The 27,019-nt window shown below is 39.7% G+C and overlaps 1 protein-coding gene across 3 annotated transcripts in view; it reads left to right on the plus strand.

Moving 5' to 3' along the window:
* Positions 1-27,019, plus strand: part of TGFBR3 (transforming growth factor beta receptor 3) — a 156,878-nt gene that overhangs the window by 16,450 nt on the left and 113,409 nt on the right. For all 3 annotated transcript variants that reach the window (XM_081949001.1, XM_081949003.1, XM_081949002.1), the window contains exon 2: positions 10,076-10,251. In XM_081949001.1, the coding sequence (XP_081805127.1) occupies positions 10,191-10,251 (61 nt within the window). In that variant the 5' untranslated portion in view covers positions 10,076-10,190. The remainder of the gene's footprint in view (positions 1-10,075; positions 10,252-27,019) is intronic.

Below are 27,019 nucleotides of genomic sequence, written 5' to 3' on the forward strand. Positions count from 1 at the left end.
GATTTTGGTGATCAAGCTCAGTCTGAAAGGAAGACTGTTATTTGCTTGGGATTTCTTCGTAATAACCAATAATCACATTATTTGGCTTCTTCTGTAAGCAGATTCAGCAGGAAGAACTAAGAATATAGTACAGAGACAGTCTAAAGAGCACTATGGCTCTGTACTTAAGGATTTCATGTTGGGAAAAACACTGCTTCTTTAGAAATATTTCACCCAGCTGTTTTCCAGTTGCTGCTAATATTTTTTAAAATGACAAAATCTGTAAATATTTCTCCATATCGTCTGGAGTCATCATTTTCAGATTAATCATATAAGTGGTTGCATAATTCTGAATGCCAACATTGGTGGTATCAGATCCACATTGCAATTGAATAATCCAAAATAAAGTGAGCCAAATACTGAATTTCCAAGAGATCATATTGCCCTTATCAGTTTTGTGTGCCTTTCCCAGTTGCACTTTTATTTTTTAAAGCCATAGAACGCCACATTTTTTTTTACATATATTTGATTTGAAAGCAATGCATCTTTGAGTATATGTGTTATGTTATTCAACAGTGGGTTAGGCAAACTCCAATTAAATGTACCCAAGAATTGAAGATTGCTGATAAGTAAAAACTTATTTTAAAAAAACCCTGAGAAACGGTTACAAAACCATTAAGCATCACATCCCATGGGTCTGGGTTACTTGAGGGACCACCTCTTCCCAGTTATATCTACCATCCCCATCAAGTGTAGCAGGAGAGACATGCTGGGGTGGGCGTGGCCAGCCAGGGGTGGCATTTGTGGGTTCACCAAACTGGACAGAATCCTAGCTAGAGGATCACCCAAACCTGTGCGAACCCCCAGCAGCCCACCCCTGCTAAGGAGCATCATTTTGTAGGGGCTAGGGAGATTGGCCCCAACCCTGCTGGCCTCTTCAAAAAGAATGAACACATGGTTTTGCCAACAGGCATGGCGAACAGGGAATGTGGCAGAGTTAGCACAGTGGGTGTATGCAGTGTTATTGGTCCATGTGACTACCTTGGCTGTGAATTTTACGATCATTTTATGATGGGTTTTTAAATATGGGTTTATGTTGTTTTTTTAAATCATTGTTTTTATATTTGTTTTAATTGTTTGTAAGCCACCCAGAGCGGTGAGATGGGTGACTATTGAAATCTGAATAATAAATAAATAGAGGTTTTATTTACTGTATAGTGAAATCTGGGTTCCTATGTCTCTAGCTTCCATCTGAGCCTTGCAATGAGCTAGTCAGCATTTCCTTTCAGGCAGGAGACCTGGTTTTCATCCATCTCTTGATATCAGGTTGTTTTCTTCTGATTACCTGACAATTGACTTGCCGGAGTTGTGATACAGTTTTCAGTTCAAACTCCGGCAAGTCAATTGTCAGGTAATCAGAAGAGAACAACCTGATATCAAGAGATGGACGAAAACCAGGTCTCCTGCCTGAAAGGAAATGCTGACTAGCTCATTGCAAGGAAAAGCCTAGAGAAGAGTAAAACACACAAATAAGGTAATTGTTTTCTGATTCATGTATTCATCTGGGAAATACGAATTGACAATTCCATTAAAAACATAACCTAAACAAAATATTCCAGTATCTGTAAATAATGTTTTGTTTCTTCTTTGCTGGTGGTGGGCTTGGATGGTACCAGGCTTCATATTTTAACAATTCTTCAAAAGAAATTAGATTTTATGTAGAACTGCTCTGTAATGCCAAAAGATGTTGAAACTTAAAGATCAGTATAGAAAACATGTTCTGTGAAACAACAGCAGCACCAAAACACCACAAGAAAACCTTTTGTAAGAAATATGTAATGCTTAAAAGAATGCTAGCATTAGATTCTCATCCCATTGGGAAAAAAATGCCTCATTCTGAGCACAAATTGTAATGGTTTAGAAAACATGGGAAGGAAACTAATAAATCCAATGAAGGTCAAACTCTGAATGGGGATTAGGCATAAAATTTCAAATGACTCTTGAATAGTAGTTACACGTGCCTTGACTCTCTTGAGTTCCATTGGTGGACCTTGGATTCAGAAGATAGGCTGGCTTCTTCTTGGCATCTTTAAGCCAGGATAACATCTCTCTGGCTGCAGAAAAAGTAAGATTTTAGCGCTGCATGGCTACTATATGCAAATACAAGGAATTGAGCATATGAAAAAAACTGCTTTCTATCCCAATCTTGCATTATGCCTTGAATGGAAGCACAGGTGTTATTGCAATCAATTGTGGGTCGCACTCCTACAATTTAGAATTTCCATGCAAAACGCCTGGATTTTGACTTTATAGAGATTTTTTTTAAAAAATTAAGAGAACCATGGAAGCAAACAGGAACTTTTTTCAGAAATGTGATTGCGTGAGATCAGGTCAAAAACGTGGGAGTAGGGTGTCACCATGTGTGAGCTGCATTTTATTCCTGGACGGTAGTTTATTGGCCGAGGCGGCATCTAAAAGGCATTCATGGTAAAAGCCTATTGATGCCAAGTGGTGGCAAAGTTGTGTCCTTTGATAATGAGTGTCAGAAGAGTATTATCTCCCATAACCACTCTTTTCTTTATGCCCCCTCAGAAGGGCTTCCTGCCCCACAAAGAAGAGCATTGCTCTATTATACACTGACCTTAAGGAAAGAGTGATCTAAGCCCTGGTTACAATTTTCCTATTCAAGGAGTTCTGTTCAGAACTTCTGTAGCTAGTTATTCTTCTCTTCTGTTCATTGTTTTCCGAAATTGACACGGGTGTCAACTTTAGTGTTTCTGATGGCTTTATTCATGGTCTGAAAAATATCTGGCCATTTGCCCAGCTAAGAAGCTGGGAAGGTTGGTTTGATAATTTATACATTAGTTATTTCTTTCTTTCATTCCTCTGAGATGTTTGCAGTGTTACTTATGCCATCTGAAAAGTCTACTTCAAGCATTTCTTGTAGTAGATTCCAATGTGTGAAAATCTTGTTTCATTAATATGTCTTTAAGATGTGAGAGGAATCTTGGCTTTGCCGTAAGAGAGACTCTTGGATTTTGGTGTAGCAATGAGACAAACCAGAATAGGGCTGCATTCTCTCTGGGATAACCTGTTGAGGGTTTCATGACAAATGGACAAGGAAAATCAGATGTGCACAAGTGTTTTCACTCTGAACCCTCTTTTTCCCCTTTCCATTGCAGACTTAAGGAGAAAGCAGAGATCTCTTAACAGAGGAATTGGCTGGTCCTTTATAGACAGGTTTTGAGGTTAGGCCAAGAGATTTATTCAAGTACTGCAATTTGCCACACTACATTTGTTGTGGCCCGCCAGTGGCCAGAGGAGCTGGCAGCAGATTCGGACAGTGGGGAGGAACACGAGCCAGTCCTGGAGTCTGGGGAAGACTCTGATGAGTGCTCTGCGTCAGAGGCAGAGATGGGGCTAGGGCCGTATGACAGTTATCAGCTGCCTTTGGAGTCAAACATCAGTGAGGCAGACAAACAGCTGGAGCCTGTTCCCAATGTGCTCATGCACAGACTTGCCAGATGAAGGAAACAGCTAAGGAACAAGGGTCGACTTGGGAGTAAGGGTATAGGTGGACAGTGAATGGCCCCTCCCATAGGGAATAAAAGAGGAGCAAAAGGGGAGGGGTGTTGGCATTCTTGCCAAGTATTGCGGTGTCTGAAAGATATCGGCTTACCCACTCTCCAAGCCTGATAAAGGTCGGTAATTGTGAACTATCTTGAAGGAATGTGGGCCGGGACCTTGCTGAAGAAGAATTCACTATAAATTAAATAAAAGGGATTTATCGGGACGAGGACTCAGCTTTGTGCTGCCGGGGAAGCCTAGGTCAGAACGTATTCCTCCGTACTGATTATCGTATTGTTATTCTGCATATAGCCAACGTAAGAGTGTGAAGAGAAGATCATGTGAGGAGAGCAAATCCAATTAACCTACCGTGATTCTGCTAGAAAAGGGGTTGAATGTAAATTCAAGGTGCTGGTATTAACCCTTAAAGCCTTTAATGGCCTGGGACCAAGTCTTGGCTCAGTTATGATCGTAAGTTGAGGACTATCTTAAATATGGCTAGATATCCAATTGTAAGGTTCAAATCCTTGGGATTTGAGCCAAGAGATTTTTGGTTGTTGTTTCTTCTCCTCAGCTTTGAAGCTCTTTGAAGCTCTCCTCTGACTCTTGTTTACCAAATGGTGATTACTGATATGAAAATTGGAGGTGTTTGGTTCACTACAGCATTGTAACAGCAGATAACTTGTACAACTATATGGTTAATCATTTAGCTATAGAGTCGGCATTCTTTCTTGCTCTTTCTGAAAATTGGTCCTGGATTTGGAGTCAGGAGTAGCTTTTTGAGAAGTGAAGACCAAAGAAGAAATGCTTGTCCACTCATCAAGCGTACATCGATAGGGACATTACACATTCTATATTGCAAGTTGACCCCTGAACAATTTAAAAAATGTTCACACTTGGAACAGTGAAATGGGTTGGAAAGTTTTCCACAGAATTTCTCTCAAGTGGATTTCTCTCCCCCCCCCCCCCCACAGTCCTTAATTTTAAATTAACTTTATTAGGGAGGGAGAATATTGCAAATAATGAAAGTCTAATGTGACATAACAAAGAAAAGTAGTGAAAATAACACAGATGGAATTATATGCTATAAAGCAAAAGCACTCAATCAGATGTTAATTCTGTCATTTGCAAATGTGAAGCAAAGTTTGTAGGGATAGGTGAGTTCTTATCTGAGGATAGGTGTTTTAAATAAAGTCTGTATGTGCAAGGTAATCTGTAAATAGCAATAGCACTTAGACTTATATACTGCTCCAAAGTGCTTTACAGAAGTGGTGAATTCTAAATATTTTCCCTACTGGTTCTGTGGCTTGGGAGGGTTATGTGACTGGATGGGTGTGGCCAACTTTTTTTCATTTTTTAAAAGCATTATTTTCCTGCTGGTTTGGGTGAATAGGCAGGGAAAAAATGCTTTAAAAAGTGAAAAAAAAAACCCTTCCAATGATCACACGGCTCACAGTTGATCAGCTGTGAGCTGCGCGAACCTCGGAAGCTGCTTCTTTTTTTTTTTACTACCGGTTCGCAGAACCAAGGATATTTGTCTTTACTGGTTTGGCCAAACTGGGCTGAACCAGGAGGATTTCACCCCTGCTTTACAGCACTAAGTGGTTTACAGTCAGAATATTGCTCCCAGCATTTTATGGACCTTGGAAGGCTGTCTTCTCTCACTCCTCTGGTTCTCACTCAGGGTGGAGTAGTCCAGAGTTTGCCTCCAGAATCACTGTGGGGAACTCATGTGGTTGGCATATCCTGGGTATCTCTCTAGTATTATGTCAGAGTCTTCCATCTATCAGGCTCCAACACTAACCTAACTATCTTGATATTTGCCATTTAATAAGTACTTATTTCTTCACACCTTGCTTTGTATGTGATATACAAATCACAACTTCCCCCTCTACCACCACCATTTCCTAGAACCACAATAGTCAATCCACTCATACTCAATTGGCGTACTCATTGTCCTTCCCCATTTTCTTTTTCAATCTTACCCAGCCAAACTAATTCTTATTTCTTCTAATCTTCAAAATCAATTTTTTCTCATCTTCAAAATCAAACGTTTCCCTGAGATACCTTCTTTTGACTGATGGCTTAGCATCGTTGTCGTCATTCTATATTCCAGCCCAACACACTGCATCAAAACAGCACAGGTCAACCGTGGGTTTCACATTTTCTTACCACTGGTTCGCCACCTGCTTGCTCCGTGCATGCGCCTGGATTTTCGCACATGCACTTTGCTCCCGCACATGCCTTCCATGCATGCCCCCGGCCTCAAAAACATGCCTGAATAGGTCTGCATAGAGCCAGAGCGGGTGAGCAGGACTCGATTTCCGCTATGTTTTCAGGTGAACCGGTCCGAACCGGCTGAATACCACCTCTAGTACAGGTAGTCCTCAGCTTACAATCACAATTGGGGCCAAAATTTATGTTCCTAAGTGAGACATTTGTTAAGCGAATCACTGCAATTGTTAAATTAGTAACACGGATAAGTGAATCTGTTTCCCAATTGACTTTGCTTGTCAGAAGGTTGCAAAGGGTGATCACTTGACCCCAGGACACCGCAACCGTCGTAAACATGAGTCAATTGTCAAGCATCTGAATGTCCATGGAGATGCTGCAACAGTTGTGTGAAAAACGGTCATAAGTCACTTTTTAAAGTGCCATTGTAACTTTGAATGCTCACTAAACAAATGATTGTAAATAGAGGACTACTGTATTTATTTTCCTCTCTCTCTCTCTCTCTGTGTTTTTAAAACATTTACTTACCAACCTTCATTTAAATAGGATTTGAGGGCAGCGAAAAATCAATTTTCTAGATTTGATTCTGATTCCGTTAGGAGAATAAATGCAGCCTTCCTGTTTGGAAAAGGATTTTACTTTTCTGAAAGAAAAAAGAGGCGTATCTAGCCTCATGTACCTCACATGTTTTTACTTTTGGAAACCCATCGATGAACTTCCAGTAAATCTGTGGTTAGGCTTGGTATGCATTGTGAAGAACATATTATTTTGTTCTAAAGTCAACAGCAAAATGTTCTTCTGCTACATATGGACAGAATGATGGTTTTAATTTGTGCGTGTGGGTGTGTAGAAGGGAGGAGAAGAAGAACCGACTACCACGGAAAACGTATCAGGGAGAAGGCTTGTCTTTTTTTGCCTTGTAAGCTTTCCATGTGTTTGTGTGTGTGTATGTGTGTGTTGGGGAATGTGTTGAAAAGTCAAGCATGCATATCACCATCCTTGCATTTAGCATTCTGTGTGAAATCTCGGGATTTTTCCGAGTCTTCCCTTTGTCTCAGCATAGGCATGTTTCAACCATTTAGCATTTGTTGATTTATTAAAGGAGTTAAAATAAAAACTTCATTGAAGTTTTTAATAATAAATAACAAACTACCGGTTTGAGCCCAAAATTCATGTTGCTAGGTGAGAAATTTTCTGAGTGAGTTTTGTGCCACTTTACGACTTTCCTTGCCACAGTTCTTAACTGAATCACTGCGGTTGTTAAACGAGTAAGGCGGTTGTTAAGTGAATCTGGTTTTCCCATTGACTTTGCTTCTCAGAAGATTGCAAAAGTGGATCACGTGATCCCGGGACACTGCAACCGTCATAAATGTGAGTCAGTTGTCTAGTATCTGAATGTAAATCACATGACCATACAGATGCTGCAACGGTCATAAGTGTGAAAAGTGGTCTTTAAGCCACTTTTTTCAGTGCCATTGTAATTGCAAACGGTCACTAAATGAACTGTTGCAAGTCGTGATCAAGGTATTTCCCCTTCCAGGTAAGAATATGTCAGTTAGAGTTAAGGAAAATAGCTGTAAAGTGATATGGAGGTGGTACCTAACACCACATAAATTAAATCAAATAGATGGTAAATATACAAATATTTGTTGGAGGTGCAAGAAAGAGGTTGGAACATATAAACATATGTGGTGGGATTGTGATAGTGCACATAAAATATGGGACATGGTGTTTAGAGAAATTAGAACGCTTTTGAATGTAAATTTAGATATGTCACCGAGAATTGCGTTACTGTTGCTGATGGAAAAACGGGATATAAATGAAACAATTCAATGATTGTAAATTTGATAATGGCAACTAGGTTAGTGATAGCTAAATATTGGAGACGAAATTGGGATAGTCAAAGAAATGAGTGGTGTAATGAAATTTGGAGTATGGCAACAAATGATAAATTAACAACAGAAATTAAATTTTAAAAAAGGGATGATTAAAGCAAATAATTATAATGAAATATGGGGGAACTTTATAAAATCAGTGTTGATGGAAGGCAAAGGGAATAAACCTACTCAAGAGTATATGTTGTTTTGGAGGGGATAAGGGCACAATTGGAATATATTGTATATCTTTTAGTTGTTGTAGACAAAGGAATGTAAGGGGGGGAAAAGGTCTCGGGGTGTGCGCGGACTATAATATTTGTTTTTTTCCCCTTTTTCTTTTTTCATATTTCTTTTTGTATTTACTATGTTTGTATTATTTGTATTTTTTTAAAAAAGTTAAAAAAATATTTTAAAAAGAGAAGAGAATACCAGTAGAGGTTATCAAGAAAGAAACTACAGTCACTGAGAACAAAAAAATCCAAACACAACCCAGAATGGAGATTTTAAAGGTTGTCCTTTAAAAAACCCTGACCTCTGAGACTGACAGGGATGTCCTGTTGTCATTTTATGGGGCAAGTCAAAACAAGGGGAAGTCTTTGGCTCAATTAAAAGAAGAAAATCGCGTACTGTATTCAGTTTTGGCATTGGGTTGCTAGATTTTGGAAGACACATTTTTTTATCCCTACCATAGCAACATTTCTCTTTCTAAGGCCTGCATTTATTACTTGATTGATTTGGCTGTTGAAATCTTTTGGATTGGAGATAAGGCTCTTTATGGCATGCCTATAGGAGATGAGCAGGCAGAGGAAAGAGAGGAATCAGCCTGGAGTCGTTACATTGCTACAAGGGGTCTAAATCCAATATCCTTTTGAATTCCATTAACTCTTACCTAGCACTAATATAGTGCTGACGGTTAGATGCTTGTGTATAGGCATGAGCAATAAATCAATTTTACTGGAACTTAACATGTGCTTCTGGTGCTTCACACCTGACAATGTCCTGCAAAATGAAAATATAAAATGTGAAAGGAGCATCAAGAAAGTTGGTGGATTAAGATATCTGCTGTATCTTATATCAGCGGTCCCCAACCTTTTTGGAACTAGAGACCGGTTTCGCAGAAGCCAATTTTTCCATAGACTGACGGGGTGGGGCAGTGGTGGGTTGCAGACGGTACGCCCCGGTACGGGTGTACCAGTGCCTGCCTGGAGCACTGGGTACCGTTCCGGTATGGTGCTCCGGAGGGTGCTGTCCTTACCTGTATTTGAGCTCTTCGGTGCTTCCGCGCACAGAGCATACAGTGCCTGCACGATGCTCCACCGAGTAGCTGGAGCGTCGCGGAGGCATTGCAGAGCGTCACAGGAGGTGATGCATGCGCGCGCTGCGCGGGTTCATGTGGTGGCCGCTGGGCCTCATTGCACCGTACTGGTTGCAACGGGATCCAGAACCCACCACTGGGATGGGGAGAGGATTGTGCAGCCTAGATCCTTCGCAGGCGCAGTTTACAGTTGGGTTTGCACTCCTACGAGAATCTCATGTCCGATGATCTGAGGTATAATTGAGGTGGTGATACTAGCAGTGGGGAATGGCTGCAAATAGAGATTAAGCTTCAGTCACTCATCTACCTCTCAGCTCCACCTGTGTCACCAGGTTCCTAGAGACTAAGGACCCCTGCCGTATAGGATTTTGGAAGTGCTCTGATAGCTAATAGGCAGTTTTTTGGTTCACTATCTTTCAAAAACAGTACAGATAAAATCTCATGCACAAAAAAAATAAAATCATTGAGTACTGCTTCTGGGAATGGAAGTCAAGTTCATCTCAGGGGCCACAAAGTGGGGGAAGCTGCCCTATTTATAACACAGATACTTTAAAATATTGTAATTTACTATAATGTATATAAGCGATTCAAAAAGATTTTTAAAAAACCCTAAACAATCATTATAATGCTCCAGTTGAATTTTTGAACCAATAAAGGACAATTAGGTCACTTATAATTTAGACATCTAAGTATAAATATTTAATACACCTTAGTGACTTTCATGCAATATTATTATTATTATTATTAAAGGGAGAGCAATTCTATAACTATCTTCCTTATCTAAGGAAGTTTCCTTACCTTCTTAGGTTTTGACTTAGACCAGGGTTGTCCAATCTTGGCAATTTTAAAATCACGGCTGGCTGGGAAATTCTGAGAGTTGAAGTCCACAAGTCTTAAAATTGCCAAGATTGGACAGCTCTGACTTATACCCTGAAGCTAGAGAAAAGTTTTTGACACGAAGGCAATCTGTTGCTGTCTTTGATGGTTTATAAAGTAAGATTTTTAAAAAAAAAAAATGCTGGCTGTCTTTGTTTTTGTGGAATGGTAACGGAAAATCATGTCTGCTTAAGCAATGTTCTAAAATTGGTTTTGAACATTTTTGCAGGTCATTAAAAGGCTGGACAACTTTCAAAGAATCCCCATTAATCCTTTTCTAAGATCAGCGCTGGTACAAAGCGCGACTGAAAGGAGATAATTGCGGAACTTGGGGTGTGGCAAAAATGACTTCATATTGTATCCTTCCAGCATTTGCTTTGATGATTGGATGTTTAGCATTTCCAGGTAAGAGAAATTAATTTTATTTGGGCTTTAGTGTACCTTATGCAATGAGCACTTAGTTTGAAAAATGGCTTTTTAAAGAATCCCTGTGAAATATTTTGTTAATCGTCTATTGCATTGGCTAAAGGCACACACATTCAAATTATACATATAATTTGAAATAACTGAATAATAGAGTTGGAAGGGACCTTGGAGGTCTTCTAGTCTGACCCCCTGTTCAGTCAGGTAACCCTACACCATTTCAGGCAAATGGTTGTCCAATCTCTTCTTAAAAGCCTCCAGTGTTGGAGCAGTCACGTCTGGAGGCAAGTCGACTCACTGATTAATTATTCTAATTGTCAGGATATTTCTCCTTACTGGATAACAGGAGTAACATTAAGAAGCTTATATTAATATACAACAAAGTGCATAGTCTGATGCCCTAGAGAACCTTGATTATGACCTCCAGGATCCTAAATTTTCATTTTAATGTAACAAAAGAGAAACGTTATTAAATATACATTAAGGCTGATTTATTTGTGCTCTTGTCCTAACTTTCAAGAGTGTGCCACTGCATGCCATTCAAAGAGTAAAAATCAAAGGTGATATTCAGCCATTTCTGACAGGTTCTGGAGAACCGGTAAAGGAAATTTTGAGTAGTTCAGAGAACCGGCAAACAGGCTGGCCCCGCCCCCACTACCTCCCATCCTCCCAGCCGATCTTTTTTTGTTGACATGAACAGGAGAACGGAGCTGGAAAGCAGGTTAGTGGGGTGGGGAGGGAATGGGGATTTTGCAGTAACCTTTTCCCCAGGAGTGGGAGGGAATGAGGATTTTGTAGTATCCTTCCCTTGCCACGCCCATAAAGCCACACCCACAAAGCCACGCCCACAGAACCTCTAGTAAAAAAAATTGAATTCCACCACTGGTAAGAATGACTTGATCTGGGGAAAAAGTGCTGGAATTACTTCTCTGTACTGAAAAAGTTGAAGTTTGTCTACCTATTGATTGAAAATTTTTTGGTGTGAGCTTTTTTATATTGAAATCTCTTCAGGAAATGTTTGTTGAGGTTTTGTTATGTAAGACATGGCGGAAAATGCTCTCTGTAGACAGTTTTGGATGTGGAGGTCCCTATCTTAGCAGGCCTTAGCAGAATTATGAAAATCATTTGCATCTCTTGGACTAGGTCCTTCAAAATATCACCTCTGTTGTCATGGAAAGTAAGAATACGGCTCCAGTGCCGATGAGGAAAATTAAGCAAAATCTTTTAGCTTGTTTACAAACCTGTCTCTTTTTTTTAAAAAAAGAAAAAGAAATGTGTGTCTGTTCAAAAATAAATGGAAGGGCAGAGCCAAACACAGATATTCCTGGCTCTGTCATATTTCTGTAGATCACACATTAAGCAGTTTCTGTCCTGAATTGCTAGGCAGGGCAGATCTCCTGAAAGGGTGCTTTGCAGTGTGTTGGCACAAGGGTACAATCCGTTCTCAAAATTTTTGAGGCAGTTGCGTCAAAGGCTTTCTCAGTTCGTCGCACAACCCCTTCGCTCCGCCAGCGGTCGCAGTGGAAGTGTTTGTGCAGACTCAGGCATAGACTGAGACCTACACAGTGGCCACTTGGGAAAGCAGCTGCATCAGGTCATCCAGAAAACAGTCTCACCACAGCATTTCAGAGAAATTCTACACAAAGAATTCATTTAACTGCTTGGAGAAACTTTACGCAAAGTCCTGGTTAGATATTCTATCTGTTTCATTCTATATAGTTCATGATAAAATGAATCGGGGTGTTAGAGAATATTACAGCTACGTCTCTATTCAACACTATTCTACCTTTCTACCTACGTCTCTATTCAACACTATTCCACCTTTAGGGCAGTCCTAAGCAACCTAGAACGAGTTTTAATGTGGGCCTCTCTATTGTCAGAACCATTCACCAATCCTAGCAAAGTTTTGTTTTGGAATGATTTCCTATCAGATGGCAACTCTGTATGGCATGTAGTAGTACAGATAGTCCTCGACTTACAACAGTTTCTCTTAGTGACCGATCAGTGTTACAACGGCACTGAAAAAAGTGACTCATGACCGTTTTTACACTTATGACCATTGCAACATCCTCATGGTTATGTGATCCAAATTCCGATGCTTGGCAGCTGACTCATATTTATGACGGTTGCAGTGCCCCAGGATCATGTTATCAGCTTTTGTGACCTTCCGATAAGCAAAGTCAACAGGGAAGCTAGATTCACTTAACAACCGTGTTACTAACTTAACTGCAGTGATTCACTTAACAACTGGGGCAAGAAAGATTATAAAATGGGAAAAGTTCGCACTTAGCAACTGAAACTTTGGGCTTGTGGTCGTAAGTCGAGGACTACCTGTATATCCAAAATCTTTAGAATGTCTGCAGAAGGGTTTGTGTTAGTGACTGTTCTAAACTTCAAAACAGAAGAAGCTTTGTAAGATAAAAGCTACAGATGATTACTCTAAAGGTAATGCTGATAAAAATAGAATTAAGTCATGGAAGCTGTATCTTTTTTAATGATTGTTATATTTATGCCTTGTCCAACTCTGAGCCCAATGAAATTAGCTTTATTCATGATATAAAGGTAAATACTCCCTTTGCACATATGTGCTGGTCGTTCCTGACTCTAGGGGGCGGTGCTTATCTCCGTTTCAAAGCCGAAGAGCCAGCGCTGTCCGAAGACGTCTCCGTGGTCATGTGGTCGGCATGGCATGACTAAATACCAAAGGTGCACGGAACGCTGTTACCTTCCCACCAAAGATGGTCCCTGTTTTTCTATTTGCATTTTTTACATGCTTTCAAACTGCTAGGCTGGCAGAAACTGAGACAAGTAACGGGAGCTCACTCCATTACGCGACACTAGAGATTCGAACCGCCAAACTGCTGACCTTTCTGATCGACAAGCTCAGCGTCTTATCCACTGAGCCGCTGTGTCCTTTTTATTCGTGGTATAGAGTCACTCAAATTAATTTCATATTTTGCAGGGAATGGTGGGTGGGAAGAGTATTGCATTGCAAAGTTTGAGAAGTCCTGTGGTAGTAAAATATACTAAAATAATTACTTGAATATGAGAGATTTGATTTATGATGAGTCTGTCTGTCAGTCTGTCTCTGTCTGTCTGTCTGTCTGTCTGTCTGTCTATCTGTCTATCTGTCTATGAACTTGCTTGACTCTATGTAGCTCTTAGCGACTCATAGTTCGGCAACCATTCAACTCCAAGACTTGGGCAAATAGCGAGGTATTCAATGATTTTCTGAACATCATCAGGGTGGAAGCCAAATGGATATATAGGGGGATAGTTTTGCAGTGGGCAGCTGCTTTAACAGAAAATGTATGCTTCCAAGATCCTAATAGATGATATTAAGGAAACCTGGCACGCATCACTCTGTCTGAACCTATAAAGATGGGCAGGAACTATTCCAGATAGGCAATCCCTATGCCAAGTATCCTAGTCCCTGAACTAAACTGGACTTCTATAAAGAGCTTTATAGATGGTAGCCATCACCTTGAATTGTGTCTGGAAACGGACTGGTAACCAATGCTGTTCATGGAGCAGTGAGGTCATACGATCATACCATGACATTTCCATTATAGCCCATACTGCTGAATTCCGGACTAGCCGCAGCTTCCAAGTGGCCTTCAAGGGCAGCCCCACGTAGAGTCCATTTGTGAAGTCATAAGAACACGAGTGATCTCCTGAGCCGCAGTGCTGAGAGAAAACGAAACAGGCACATAATTAAGACACAAAGACATTTGCTTTTAGTGTTGTCCAAAGCTACAGCAATATATGTTTGGATCAGATCCCTACCACCTACAGCAAACTTCATGCAGACGCCTTGATTGATGGCATTCTAAAAAACATACTGATGTCAACCAGTATAAAGATGCTTTCATTGTTCTGTTCTGGCTCAAACATATCGAGGGCAGCAGTGGTCATCAGAGAAATGGCCCAGTGGAGATGATGTAGTGGGGGAGACTGGATAGTAGATGGATGACTTGTTCTAAATCTGGGATGTCCTCATTATGGAAATAATGACCATCTGGTTTGGGAGGAATAGAGAACATTACAATCTGACCTCTTTCTACATCAAATACATGGAAAATAATACTCTTTGAAGAATGAGTTTTAAACCTTCTGGGACTTTCTCCAGCGCTGAACTTTACTAAAGGCATATGGCCAGTACGGACTTTGTTTGGTTACCCTGCATGATGCCTTGATGGTGTAATGATTTTATTTTGCAACAAGCCCTAATATAAATAAGATACATATGCTGACAGTATGTGTGATATACAATGCGATGTAAACAAGAGTATTGCCTATGAACAGTCACTTCTAATGCTCCAAGAAGGGTTCAGATTGCTTCATATGCATTCTCTCACTTTACTTTCAAAGAACCCTGAACCCGGAAAACAGAATTATTATTCTAGAATACTTAACTATAGGTTAGAACCCAGACTGGGAGATAAGAACTTCCATAATCATTTATTGCAATACTATCAAATAGTTTCTTAATTTTATCCAAACAGAATGCACTTTGGTGGGGAGTAGTAAACAAACATAGCTATTTGTCACAAATCAAAACAGTGGTATGTCGAACAAATAGTGGGGCTTGGAACCTGTTGTGCCAGTTGGCCTTAAATAAAAATTGGAGAGAAATGAATAGCTGCTAGAGATAGTTCAAACAGGTAACACACACTGTAAATAAAAACTATACCAGTTAAGAGGCAGACTTTCTGTTTCAGCATTAGATTAATTTCCACTCTTGTTTGTTTTTATCCCTGCTATCTACTGAAGAACTCAAAGTAGCTAGCTTAAGAATGAAAAGTATGAAATAAGTCATGGAATACTATTTCTTTATAATAATAATGTTTAAGCCAAATGCCGAATAAAGAGAAACTGAAATAAACTACAATATGTGTAGCGTAGAGAAACACTGTGCCTTGTCTGTATAAGTAATCCATGTTATCAAGAACTAAGTCTTCAACTGTCAGATGGAGAGCAGGTTATTCTTCCCCTCAAATTTAATGTCCCCATTTCTTTTAAGGACTACATAAGTTCTCATTTTGTATAAAAAATAATGCTCTAGTGCAGTGATGGTGAACCTTCGTATAAAGGCGTGCCAAAATTGTCTGTGCGTACACCGGCAGTGTAATGTGTGCTGCCCACATGCCCATGCGCACACGGCTACCCCACGCAGAGGGGTAGTTTTCGCCCTCCCTAGGCTCCAGAGGCTTTTCTGAAGCCTGGGAGGGCGAAAACAGCTGGGCCTCCGGAAGGTTGAGCTGACAATTCATGTGCCGGCAAATACGGCTCTGCATGCCACCTGTGGCATGTGTGCCATAGGTTCGCCATCACGGCTCTAGTGATTCAAATCTTTTTGATGATCTGAGTTATTTGGCATTTTCTGCTGTGGACCTGGAGTGAGGAATTTTGTATCTAAAGAAGGGCTAGACTTTGCTGCATTTGTTCTTCAAAGAAGAATGTCATTATACATAACAAATAAAAAGCACAGAATTATCACACCAGAACCAAATATATATATATTATGATTGGGAGCCTCATTTGCTAAAATATGTTTCTAGAGGCTTTTAAAAATGCAAAGGATGTGCTGCAGATGAGGTCAAATTGCTAATGAGTGTGGGGTTTGCTCCCTGTTTACATGCAGTAGCTTGCCCTGCGGGTGATGGTCTCCTTGATAGTTCCTTGATAAGGATATTGTTTTCTACTTGATTGTTTGTCTGGTGTTAATCCCTGCTTATCTCTGCATTTGACTGCATTTGGCTGTTTTCTTCTTGGGTTTTTTTCCCTCTCTCTCTTGAATGGTTTGTAAATGTGGTTTTAGTGATCAAACCCATCTCAGAAACATCTAATCAAAAACTCTCGGAAACAACTAACAGACTATTACAGACACTATGGCATCATTGTAGAAGCAACTAAATTGAAGTAAACAACAACAAAAACAACAATTTAGCTGCCCAAGAAGAAAAAATAAAAGTCATCAACCACATAATGTGTGAGGACTAAAACAGCCACTATGTAAGACAGACAGAAGATTATCTGAGTGCATTCATCAACACAAACTAGCAGTCAGATGATATTATGAAAAGATCTTAATCACACAACATATGGACAAATTCAACTGGGAAATAGCATTCTACATCAAACGTAACTGGGAACTACTGATCAAACTTAATCCTAAAAGACTAGAGAAATCCTGAAAGCCTGATATTCAGAAAAAGCAACCATCAATAGCAATAGCAATTAGACTTATATATTGCTTCACAGAGCTTTACAGCCCTCTCTAAGCGGTTTACAGAGTCAGCATATTTCCCTCCACAATCTGGGTCCTCAGTTTACCGACCTCGGAAAGATGGAAGGCTGAGTCAACTTTGAGCCAGTGAGAATCGAACTGCCAAATTGGTGGCAGCTGGCAGTCAGCAGAATTATCCTGCAATACCACATTCTAACCACTGTGCCACAATGGCGCTAGACTTATTGGACTCATGGTCTTCTAGTTTCTATCCTAATGCCTTTACTGATTCTCAGTAGGAATTATTATTAAACAAGATTTGAAGATCCAAGATTTGAAGAGTCAAGATCTTCTGTGGCAGAAAAAAAATGCCTTCGAATAAATCAAACTAGCAGTAGCCACATAGTATATGCTAGTATATGAAAAAAATGTCGTAAATACATGCATCGAAAGTTTTAAAAATTAATAGCTGTAAAAGAAAACTCAAAACCCAAAAGCTTATTTTAAAAGAAAAAGCATCTGGCATCTATGCACTTCATGCCTTTTATCTATATAATCAAAACCTTGAGTAGCATTAAACAACAGTGTTGGCACATGCAAATATATTCCAGTGGAAAAGTTTATTGTTTGCAAGAACTGTGGGAGTTCAATAGCATTTTTTAATGAGCACATCAGGACAGCAATTGTTTTTCCGACAGCAGATGCTTCATTTCGAAGCAAAACACTGGGGGTTTTATTTTTTTACACCATTTCATGTGTAACTTAAACAGCTGGATTGTCTGCAGAAGGAATGGATAGGTATGCATATTCCCCACGCAGAAGCCAGTATTTAACAAGCTGTCATTTATTTAGGTATGTACAATCATCACGCCAGTCTTTTAAGCATTCATGCCCCATGCTGTTTGTTGATCACTTTCTAAGTGGAATATTCCATTTGTGTTACAATATTCTGTCAGCAGTTCATGGCTGTGAAAAAGTATTTGTACCAACAGTAGGAAAAAGCTATTATCTCTGATTCTGACTACATTCTAGAAATGTCAGCTGTGGGGATTGCATAAACTCCATCCAGGCTACCAAATCCTATGATAAACAATGTACCGTTGTTCATTCATTTTCACTCTACAGGGTAGTCCTCGATGTGCAACATTTATTTAGTATAGGTAGTCCTCAACTTGGGACCACAGTTGAGCCCAAAATCTATGTCGCTAGGCGAGAAATTTGTGAAGCGAGTTTTGCAACTTTTCTTGGCACATTTGTTAAGTGAATCACTGCAGTTGGTAAGTTGCTCACCTGGGTGTTAAGCGAATCTGGCTTCCCCATTGGCTTTGCTTGTCAGGAGGTTGCAAAAGGGGATCACATGACCCCGGGACACTGCAACCGTCATAAATATGAACCAGTTGCCAAGCATCCAAATGTAAATCACGTGACCACGGGAATGCTGCAACGGTCTTAAGTGTGAAAAATAACCATAAGGCACTTTTTTCAGTGCCATTGTAACTTTGAACGGTCACTAAACAAACTGTTGTAAGTCAAGGACTATCTGTACTGTTCAAAGTTGCAGTGGCACTGAAAAAAGTGACTTAAGACTTGTCCTCACACTTACAACTGTTATAGCATCCCCATGGTCACATGGTCAAAATTCAGGCACTTGTCTACATTTCAGTGACAGCGGTATCCCAGAATAATTTGATCGTCATTTGTTACTTTCCCCACCAGCTTCCAATAAGTAAAGTTAAAGGGGAAGCCACATTACTTTAAGTACCAGATGATTCACTTAACAACCATGGCAGATAAAGGTTAAAAATTTGGGCACAACTAACTTAAACACCACCTTTCTTAACAATGGAAAGTCCCAATTGTGGTTGTAAGTCGAGGACTACCTGTACATGAAAAATAGAAGTGGATATATTATTTGTGGCAGAAGATTCTGCAGTGAAGCTCTCCAGATTTCTCTCAGGTTAATGGCAACTCTTCATTGGCAATAGGATCGGGATTATTATTCCTTCAAGGGACGCGGTGGCTTAGTGGCTAAGACGCTGAGCTTGTCGATCAGAAAGGTCGGCAGTTCAGCGTTTCAAATCCCTCGTGTGGTGTAATGGAGTGAGCTCCTGTTACTTGTCCCAGCTTCTGCCAACCTAGCAGTTTGAAAGCATGTAAAAATGCAAGTAGAAAAATAGGGACCACCTTTGGTGGGAAGGTAACAGCGTTCTCTGTGCCTTTGAATTTTAGTCATGCCGGTCGCATGACCACGGAGATGTCTTCAGATAGCGCTGGCTCTTCGGCTTTGAAACGGAGATGAGCACCACCCCCTAGAGTCAGGAACGCCTAGCACATATGTGCAAAAGGAGCCTTTAGCTTTACCTATGATTCCTTAAATCCAGTTTTCATTAATTTTGCCCTTTCTAGATGGGTAATGACTACACTTCTGGAATTCTTCATTAAGTGTTGTGAAAGCTTTGCTTTAGACCAATCTCCTAGAGAAACGTTTGCTATTCTACCTTCCCTTTTTTCCTTTAATTGCCTTCACAAAGACAATTGACTCATTAAGTAGAAAAACATGTTTCTATTTTAACATTAGAAAGGGAAGCTCAGAGAGATGCTGGACCGTTTTCAGGGACTGAGGTATCTGTCTTTTTTTGAATTACATACAATTTTGTGCCAAGCTACACTGGGACTTTAGAGCTGGGAAAAAAACATTGAAGTATGGCATACTGTGGAGCCAAGTAATTGCAAACTCAGTAGCTTTCAGTTGAAGCAGAAAGGGAATCCAGTTAAGATCTTGGGGTTTGTAGCAAAGCACTTCTCACATCATACTGTAGTACAGATGCAAAGGTGGTATTCAGCAGGTTTTGACCAGTTCTGGAGAACCGGTAGCAGAAATTTTGAGTAGTTCGGAGAACTGGCAAATACCACCTTGGCTGGCCCAGCCCCCACCTATTCTCTGCCTCCCGAGTCCCAGCTGATCGGGAGGAAATGGGGATTTTACAGTATCCTTCCCCTGCCACACCCACCATGCCATGCCACGCCCACCAAGCCACGCCCACAGAACTGGTAGTAAAAAATTTTGAATCCCACCACTGTACAGATGATGCCATTTTAATGAGACTTTTACGTGCAATCTGTTTATCTTAATGAGCAATGAGAGAACGCTATGAACCCTGTAATTGCAAATGCCGTGATTTTGTGTATGTGCCTCAACAATTGCTCGACTGATAGGAATGCTAAAAATTGCTCTTTGCTGAAGTATGAAAGCGATCTCCCTTCTCGCTAATCTTAAGCTTCGCAATAAAGACGCTGAATGGAATTTACTGGCTGTTTGGGAATAAAGGTCTCTGCTAAGAGTGAACTGAGCGATTATTTAGTGGATTTTCTAGGATGTTTTACCCTTCAATTTAAACTTTTAAAGCATTTCTTTGGAAACCATCTCGTTGTGTACTAATTTAAAGTAGCAAAGAATTGTGAACTGTGTGTGTGTATGTTTGTTCCTGTTCATTCTTGAAATGTTATATTGGTAACGAGGTGCATGCATTTATTCTTGATTGAATTGGACACTTCCCCAACATCAGTAGTCTTTTGGCTTAATGCCAGAAATATTTCTTTTCCCTTGATTTAATTTTCCTTTGCAGCTCTCTCTTTTGAGATCTCTCATTTATAACCATTCATTCTCAAGGACTTGACCTGAGAAAAAACAGTGACCAATAAAGTAAAATAATTTTGGCAGAAACTTCCCAGAACCATCAGTTTTGCTACGGTTAGTAAAATTCAAAATATTTTTATTATATGGTGTGTCAATTACAGTAATTGCATTTCTGCTTGCACCCTTTGCAATATTGCTGCCATGTAATTGGGAATATGACCAGCACATTGCCTGTCAATATTATCTTTAAACTAAAAATTAGCTCATAAATTATAACAATGTATTCAAAGTCATTTACAGTTGATTAGTAGAACAATATTTTGATTATTCATAATACTGCCCTGATTTACTCTCCCGTCTTAATTCTTCAGTTCTGTCAGTACCTATCCTTGTACCATTTTGTTCACCCTGACTTATAGGGTAAGCAAATACTGTATACAATGGCTTTGCGCTGGCTTCACAGCTTAATTGGAATCCACAAGTATATCTTCAAATCCTAAATCTAAACACACCCAGTGCATCCCTATCAGTTTGAATAATGCAGCCTTATCACATTAATCCCTCTCTCAGGTTAACCAGAGCTTAAGAGGAGGCCTGCATGAAAACCATGCAAGTAAATTGAAACAAGAATCTCAGACAAATTTTGGTTTTATGGATATGATTCAAAAGAGAAGAATCCCAATGAAATGATTCAGAGCCCTGCGCCATTTAATGAAGTTGTTCAGTCTCCTGCATAAAAGAAGATTCTTTGGTTTCTCCATTTGGTTGAAATGTTGCAAATAAACGTTACACAAATATTTCCTGTGCCAAGAATACATTTTGCTCAGCTTATATATGCCATACATGTGTATTTAGAGCAGTGAACTGTCTAGAAAGCAGGATTTCTGCATTTAATTCTGTTAAAAGGCCCTTCGGATATGGAACTTGGAACGTGATGGCAGCTTTCTTGGCTTGTAAGCACATTTAACATTTTGAATGTGTATCATAAGGTGGTTGTTGTTAGTTACGAAGTCATGTCCAACCCATTGCGACCCCATGGACAACATTCCTCCAGGCCTTCCTGTCCTCTACCATCCCCCGGACTCCATTTAAGCTCACGCATCCAGCCACCTCATTCTCTGTCGTCCCCTTCTTCTTTTGCCCTCAATCGTTCACAGCATTAGACTCTTCTCCAGTGAGTCCTTCCTTCTCATTAGGTGGCCAAAGTATTTGAGTTTCATCTTCAGGATCTGGCCTTCTAAAGAGCAGTCAGGGTTGATCTCCTCTAGGACTGACCATTTGATCGCCTTGCAGTCCAAGGGACTCGCAGGAGTCTTCTCCAGCACCATAGTATCATAGGTACTTCCATAAAATGACTGCCACGGTGAGAGAGGCTGGTTATAGACCACTTATTTATCATGGCATGACCTATAAGGATGCTACTAACTATATTTGTGACATTGTGGGATGCTTTGTTCCATTTCTCCCTCTTGCCTTTCCCCCAATAGATGAGCAGTGGACTACAGCTATTCTTAAAGTCTAAAGCAGGGATCACCAATCCCAGGGCCACGACTCACTACTGGGCCATGAGCTTTTCAGAACCGGGCTGCAGAAGCGGCCTGCGCCCATACATCCACACTTGTGCAAGCAGCAGGCAGGTACATGTGTGCAGGCTCCATTTGTGCGAGGGGCAGGCGTGCATGCCTGTCGCTCACGCAAATGGAACTGCACGTGTGTGTAGTTGCCAGCCGCTTGTGTGGAAGCATCCCTCTTCCCCTGCTGATCCGGAAAGCCAAAAAGGTTGGAGAACTCTGGTCTAAGGAACCCATTGTTCATAATATCTAAAGAAACAAATGGCACCTACAAGGCATCCAAAGGAATTACTGGAAAGAAAGGTAATGCTAGATGTTTATGCTTATGCTCTGCAGTGTTCCAATTCCTCATTTTATTTTTAAACTTAAAAAAAAGAAGCAAAATGCATGCAGCTGGAGAGACGAACTGCTGAATGCCAAGGGAGATGTTTGAAGATAGACGTGTCTTGAAGACCGTATTCAAAGGCACCAACACAGTATTTGCTGCAGTATCCCTTTCTAATTCACAGGTTTTTGTTTGTGGTAGTATGTTCAAGCCTGGAGAGAATAGGAGTCAATACTCTGATGACAGAGTTCTAGAATCTGTAGCAGCAGGTGCCTACAATGGGCAAGGATATTAAATCTCATGATAACTTCTCTTTGCTGTGTTCCTAGGGGCAAGCAAAAGAGGACTGAAGCAGAAACATTACCATTACTCCCTTTTTCTGTCTGTATTTCTAAATCAAAAATTTTCCTGGCAAATTTGACCTATTGTTCAATTAATGATTGCTTCTGTCTACCATTTCCCAGAACTTCATCATGTGATATTATTAGAAGAAGGTCTCTGCTTTCTAAGTGCCTTCCTTTCCTATATGATTAAGCACAGAACATAGTTATTCAATATTCTATGTTTGAATTCTGTTTATGAATAACAAAGAAAAAAAATATGGCTCTAGGACCGTGATGGCGAACCTAAGACATGCGTGCCTGAAGTGGCACACGGAGCCATGTTGCCTGGCACATGCGGAGTCGCCCGTTCCTCTTCCGGTATCTGGCGCACAGGCATACGTGATGATCAACTGGCTTTCGTACGTGCGGCATGCCAGAAACTGGAATAGTTGGTTTTCATTTTCTGGTGTGGGTATGCGCATTGGCCAGCTAATCGTCGTGTGTGCATGTGTGCCAGTAACTGGAAGGCAGGCTGGCTGGCGCGCATATGTGCGCCAGAAACCAGAAGTTCATTTTCCAGTGTGCACATGCCGCCTGGGCAGCTCCACTTCCAGGTTGTGGCCCCGAAGACCTGCGTACGCGCTCCCTTTTTGGCACTCAGTGCTGAAAAGGTTCGCCCTCACTGTTCTAGGACCTACACTTATGGAGAATAATAAGTGGAAACTCTATGAGAATTCCTCCTGGCTAGATGTCATGGTATCTTAGACATGATCTGAACATAAACTTATTTTATCTCCATCTTTATAGTTCCCCCCCCCCCCCAAATGAAATATCCTCTATATTCTCTATATTATATGATCCAGGCAACCATTCCATGTGTTCAATACAAGTGTTTTTTTGGGGGAACAGCTGTAAAAAGAGGTAGAGTGAACCAGTGAAAAGAAGAGCTTCATCAGTAAAATTAGTAAATGATCAGATTTGGGGAATAATGTTGATACTGTCTCCCTGGACTATGGGCCTTTTTCCTCTTGTATAAATATTTTTATAATCCTTTTTATCTTGTACTGCTTCTAAAATTCATTTATGGATGGATGTCAAATTAAGTAGCCCTTATAAACAACCAAATCTTGTAGTAATCTTATGGAATGTTAAACCTCAACAATGTCATGCAAGTAGTTCTCTTACTTTGCACACAGTGTGAAAGAGGGCTTTATGGCTACCATCCTGATAGTGTTCTGGAATGCTGTCAAAATTTAACTGTTTTTCCAGGCCTTGGGGCAAAGAGGATGGATCACTCTGAGGCATTGTAATATTTGGTACGAGGTCCAGATTGCTTTCCTGTAATTACAGTGTTTCCCCGAAAATAAGACAGGGTCTTATTTTCTTTTGACGCCCAAAATAAGAGCTTGGCCTTATATTCAGGGAGGTCTTATTATTTTGCAGCCCACGGATCAGCTGATCCAGAGAGGACCGGAAATTCTGTCTCTTTTTCTGGCGCACTCTTGCCAGCCCTAGCATCACTGGGCCTGCTGCTCTTTTTGCGGCTCCCACTAAGAGAAGGAGCACGGTAGCTAGAGTTTGCAGGAGCGGCCTCCGCGAGGCTGTTATGCGTGGATAACAGGTCCATGTGGGGCATGTTCCCCCTCCCCTCCCCAGGAAAGGGTGGAGACCGGCTGTGCATGCATTTAAATATTTTAGGGGAGGGCTTGTTATCCAGGGAGGTCTTATTTTTAGGGAAACGGGGTACCTTGCAATTCTTTTTGGACTAATTTCTTTTTGTTTTTATGTTGTTCTTTGTGAACTGCCCAGAGTCAATTGGAATCAGGCACCATCAAAATCAAATCAAATCAAATCAAATCAAATGCATTCATGTCATTATTAAGATAAGAAATGTTTTGTAATCAACTGGTTGGAGACTAGTGAGTTAAGTATTCTCTTAGATTTGGTTACAGTTTTTTTTTTTTTAGTTATAGCAACCAGTACACAAATGTCTTTTCTAAAGAAGTATTAAATAGGATGTGTAGAAATATAAAATAATGATTTTACCATTTTTGTAGTTAGCTATACAATTCTCAGTATGTTGTTCACACCCTTAATGTTTTTGTTTTTGGTGTATAAATCACTTTTTCTTGTGGTTTCATATTTCTTGTTCCTTGTTCTGTTTAGCTTAAATCTTACTTTAAAAAGGGAGGGGGAATATCAGCAGAAACCCCCATTTGAACCTCTGTGTAGGAGATTGTACCAATACTGCATACTAGAGAAGTCCTTAAAAAAAGGAACTTAATAATGACATGTAAAAGTATTTGCAGAATAAGGAATACTTAAAACAATGATGCATTCTTAGAGTATGTTCAATTATGTTCGGTAGTACAAATAGAGAACTTGTTAGGATCTGTTAGATCCTTACTGTTAGGTTTATAAACTGTTATAATTATAAAGTTAAATGTTTTAGTAAAAAACAGTGTATTGCTCACTTACGGGTTAAGATTAATTGACTGCAATATTGAACTATTGCTGATGCTAAAAAAGATTGAGCCATTGCAACACTTGTAACAAAAGATAAAGTTCTTGTTATTCTAAAGTACATGTTCTGAAGAAACAATTGTCTTAAAACATTGTAAAAAGAAGCCAAAGATATGTCTCCAAATTAGGAATCTCAATTGTTAAGGTCATCTTGAAGGAATTCCAGAGAGCTATCTGCTCCAGAAAAACAAGTTTAAATCTAATGCAACCACCACTGCTGAGTTGTTTAGTGAACAGTCTGAAATTACTTTCTACAAGATTGGATGTTGCTTATTTTCATGTATGTTATAAAAGACCATAAAAGCTATCTTTTTAATGGAGAGAGATGAAACCACACCTGTATTATTAATTCATGGCAAGGTTACCATGAGCTATTCCTTCAAGTTTTATCTGGTAGTTATAGAAAAAGAACCTCATTTGAAAACTTGGGGACATTATTAGGGCACACTAACTGCAATGTTTTATTATGACAACTTTTTTCTTTAAAAATAGCTCCATTGAATTAGTGTTTTCGATAAAATGCCTGACTCTTTTATGGAAAATTGATCATTCTTCTTGGAGTGCAACATGTATAATAAGGGACTAATATTTGGAGAATTAATCTGGCAGAACCATGGCAGAAAGAGTTTGAATGTAGGGAAACAGATGTTGATAGTCAGTTCGTAACTTGCAGTTCGTTTAATGACCATTCAAAATGACAACCGCACTGAAAAATGTCTTATGACTGTTTTTCACAGTTACAACCATTGCAGCATCCCCATGATCATGTGATCAAAATTTAGCAACTGACTCATATTTGTGGTGGTTGCAGTGTCCTCAGGTCATGTGATCATCTTTTGTGACATTCTGACAAGCAAAGACAATTGAGAACTTAAATTCACTTAATAACCGTTTGACTAACTTAACAACTGCAGTGATTTTCTTAACAACTGGGGAAAGAACAGTCATAAAATGGGGCAAAACTTACTTAACAAATGTCTCACTGAACAACAAATTTTGGGCTCAATTGTGGTCGCAAGTCAAGGACTACCTGTATAATGGCAGTTGGCTGTATTAAACTTAGATACAGTTTTCTGTTTCTGATGTAAATTTACAGGCTAAATGGTTAATAATTGTTAATAATAAATGGTTAATAATATTTAATTGTTTCTTATTTTGTAGTTTGTTAGGAATGTAAGCTAACAGTTGGGTTAGCAATATATAAACCAGGATGGTAGTACTGTAGCTTTAAGTACTGCTGTAAAATGTGATTGGTTGTTGTTACCTCAAGCAGCCATAAGAGGGAGCCAGATTGACTGTTAGCTCTCTGTTTGTTAGACGCTGAATGGTGTATTGTGAGGTACTGTATTTTTGCTACTGTTAGCTGCTTTGTGTGCTAAACTGCTTTTTTGATACTGGACTGTGTTCGAAGGCTCATTCCTTAACTGAGAACATTGATAACCGACTGACTGAACCGTGTATGACTTTGACTGTAAATTGAACTCTGAATACCTCTATATTTTCACATAGTAAACTACTATATTTTATACTATTCAGTGTCCCTGTATGCTGGTTTGTGCATGTTCTTCCATACCACTCTCATTACGCTTCTCTGCATACTCGCTCTCCTAACGGGGAGCTTACTTACTTAACATAGTTTAAGAAAGTAAATATAACAACATGCTCATTAGAGAAGATACCAGAAGAAATATGTTTTCTAACCAGTAATGCATAGATACTCATTTCTTGATTATGAAAATAGCTTACTTTAATGCTTTATGGTTGATGTTTATTATATTACTTGAAGTGTGATTTAACTCTTTGATAGGTTGTAGCCTTAAGTAAAATTAATAGATAGTTTTAAAATTACCCCATTTTGGACTTTCTTTCTAATTATTTGTATTTTGCAGAAGAGATATGCCGCATTTAACTGAAGCAGAGTTTCTTTCCTTATGTAGTGAACAGCAGACACTCAACAATATTTTCAAAAGTTTTTTTTTGTCACCAACTGATTCTATTTATTTAAACAATAACAGTTTTATGGAGGGAATGGTTTGTAATTATTTTGAAAATGTTCACAAGATCCTCAGCTAGTTAAATAAGAACAACTGGTCACTGAGTTAGCTAATTATTAAGTGAACTACTCTTGAAATTACTGATAGC

The sequence above is a fragment of the Natrix helvetica genome (genome assembly GCF_964273705.1).
Source record: "Natrix helvetica genome assembly, chromosome: 3".
Classification (NCBI taxonomy): Eukaryota; Metazoa; Chordata; class Lepidosauria; order Squamata; family Natricidae; genus Natrix; species Natrix helvetica.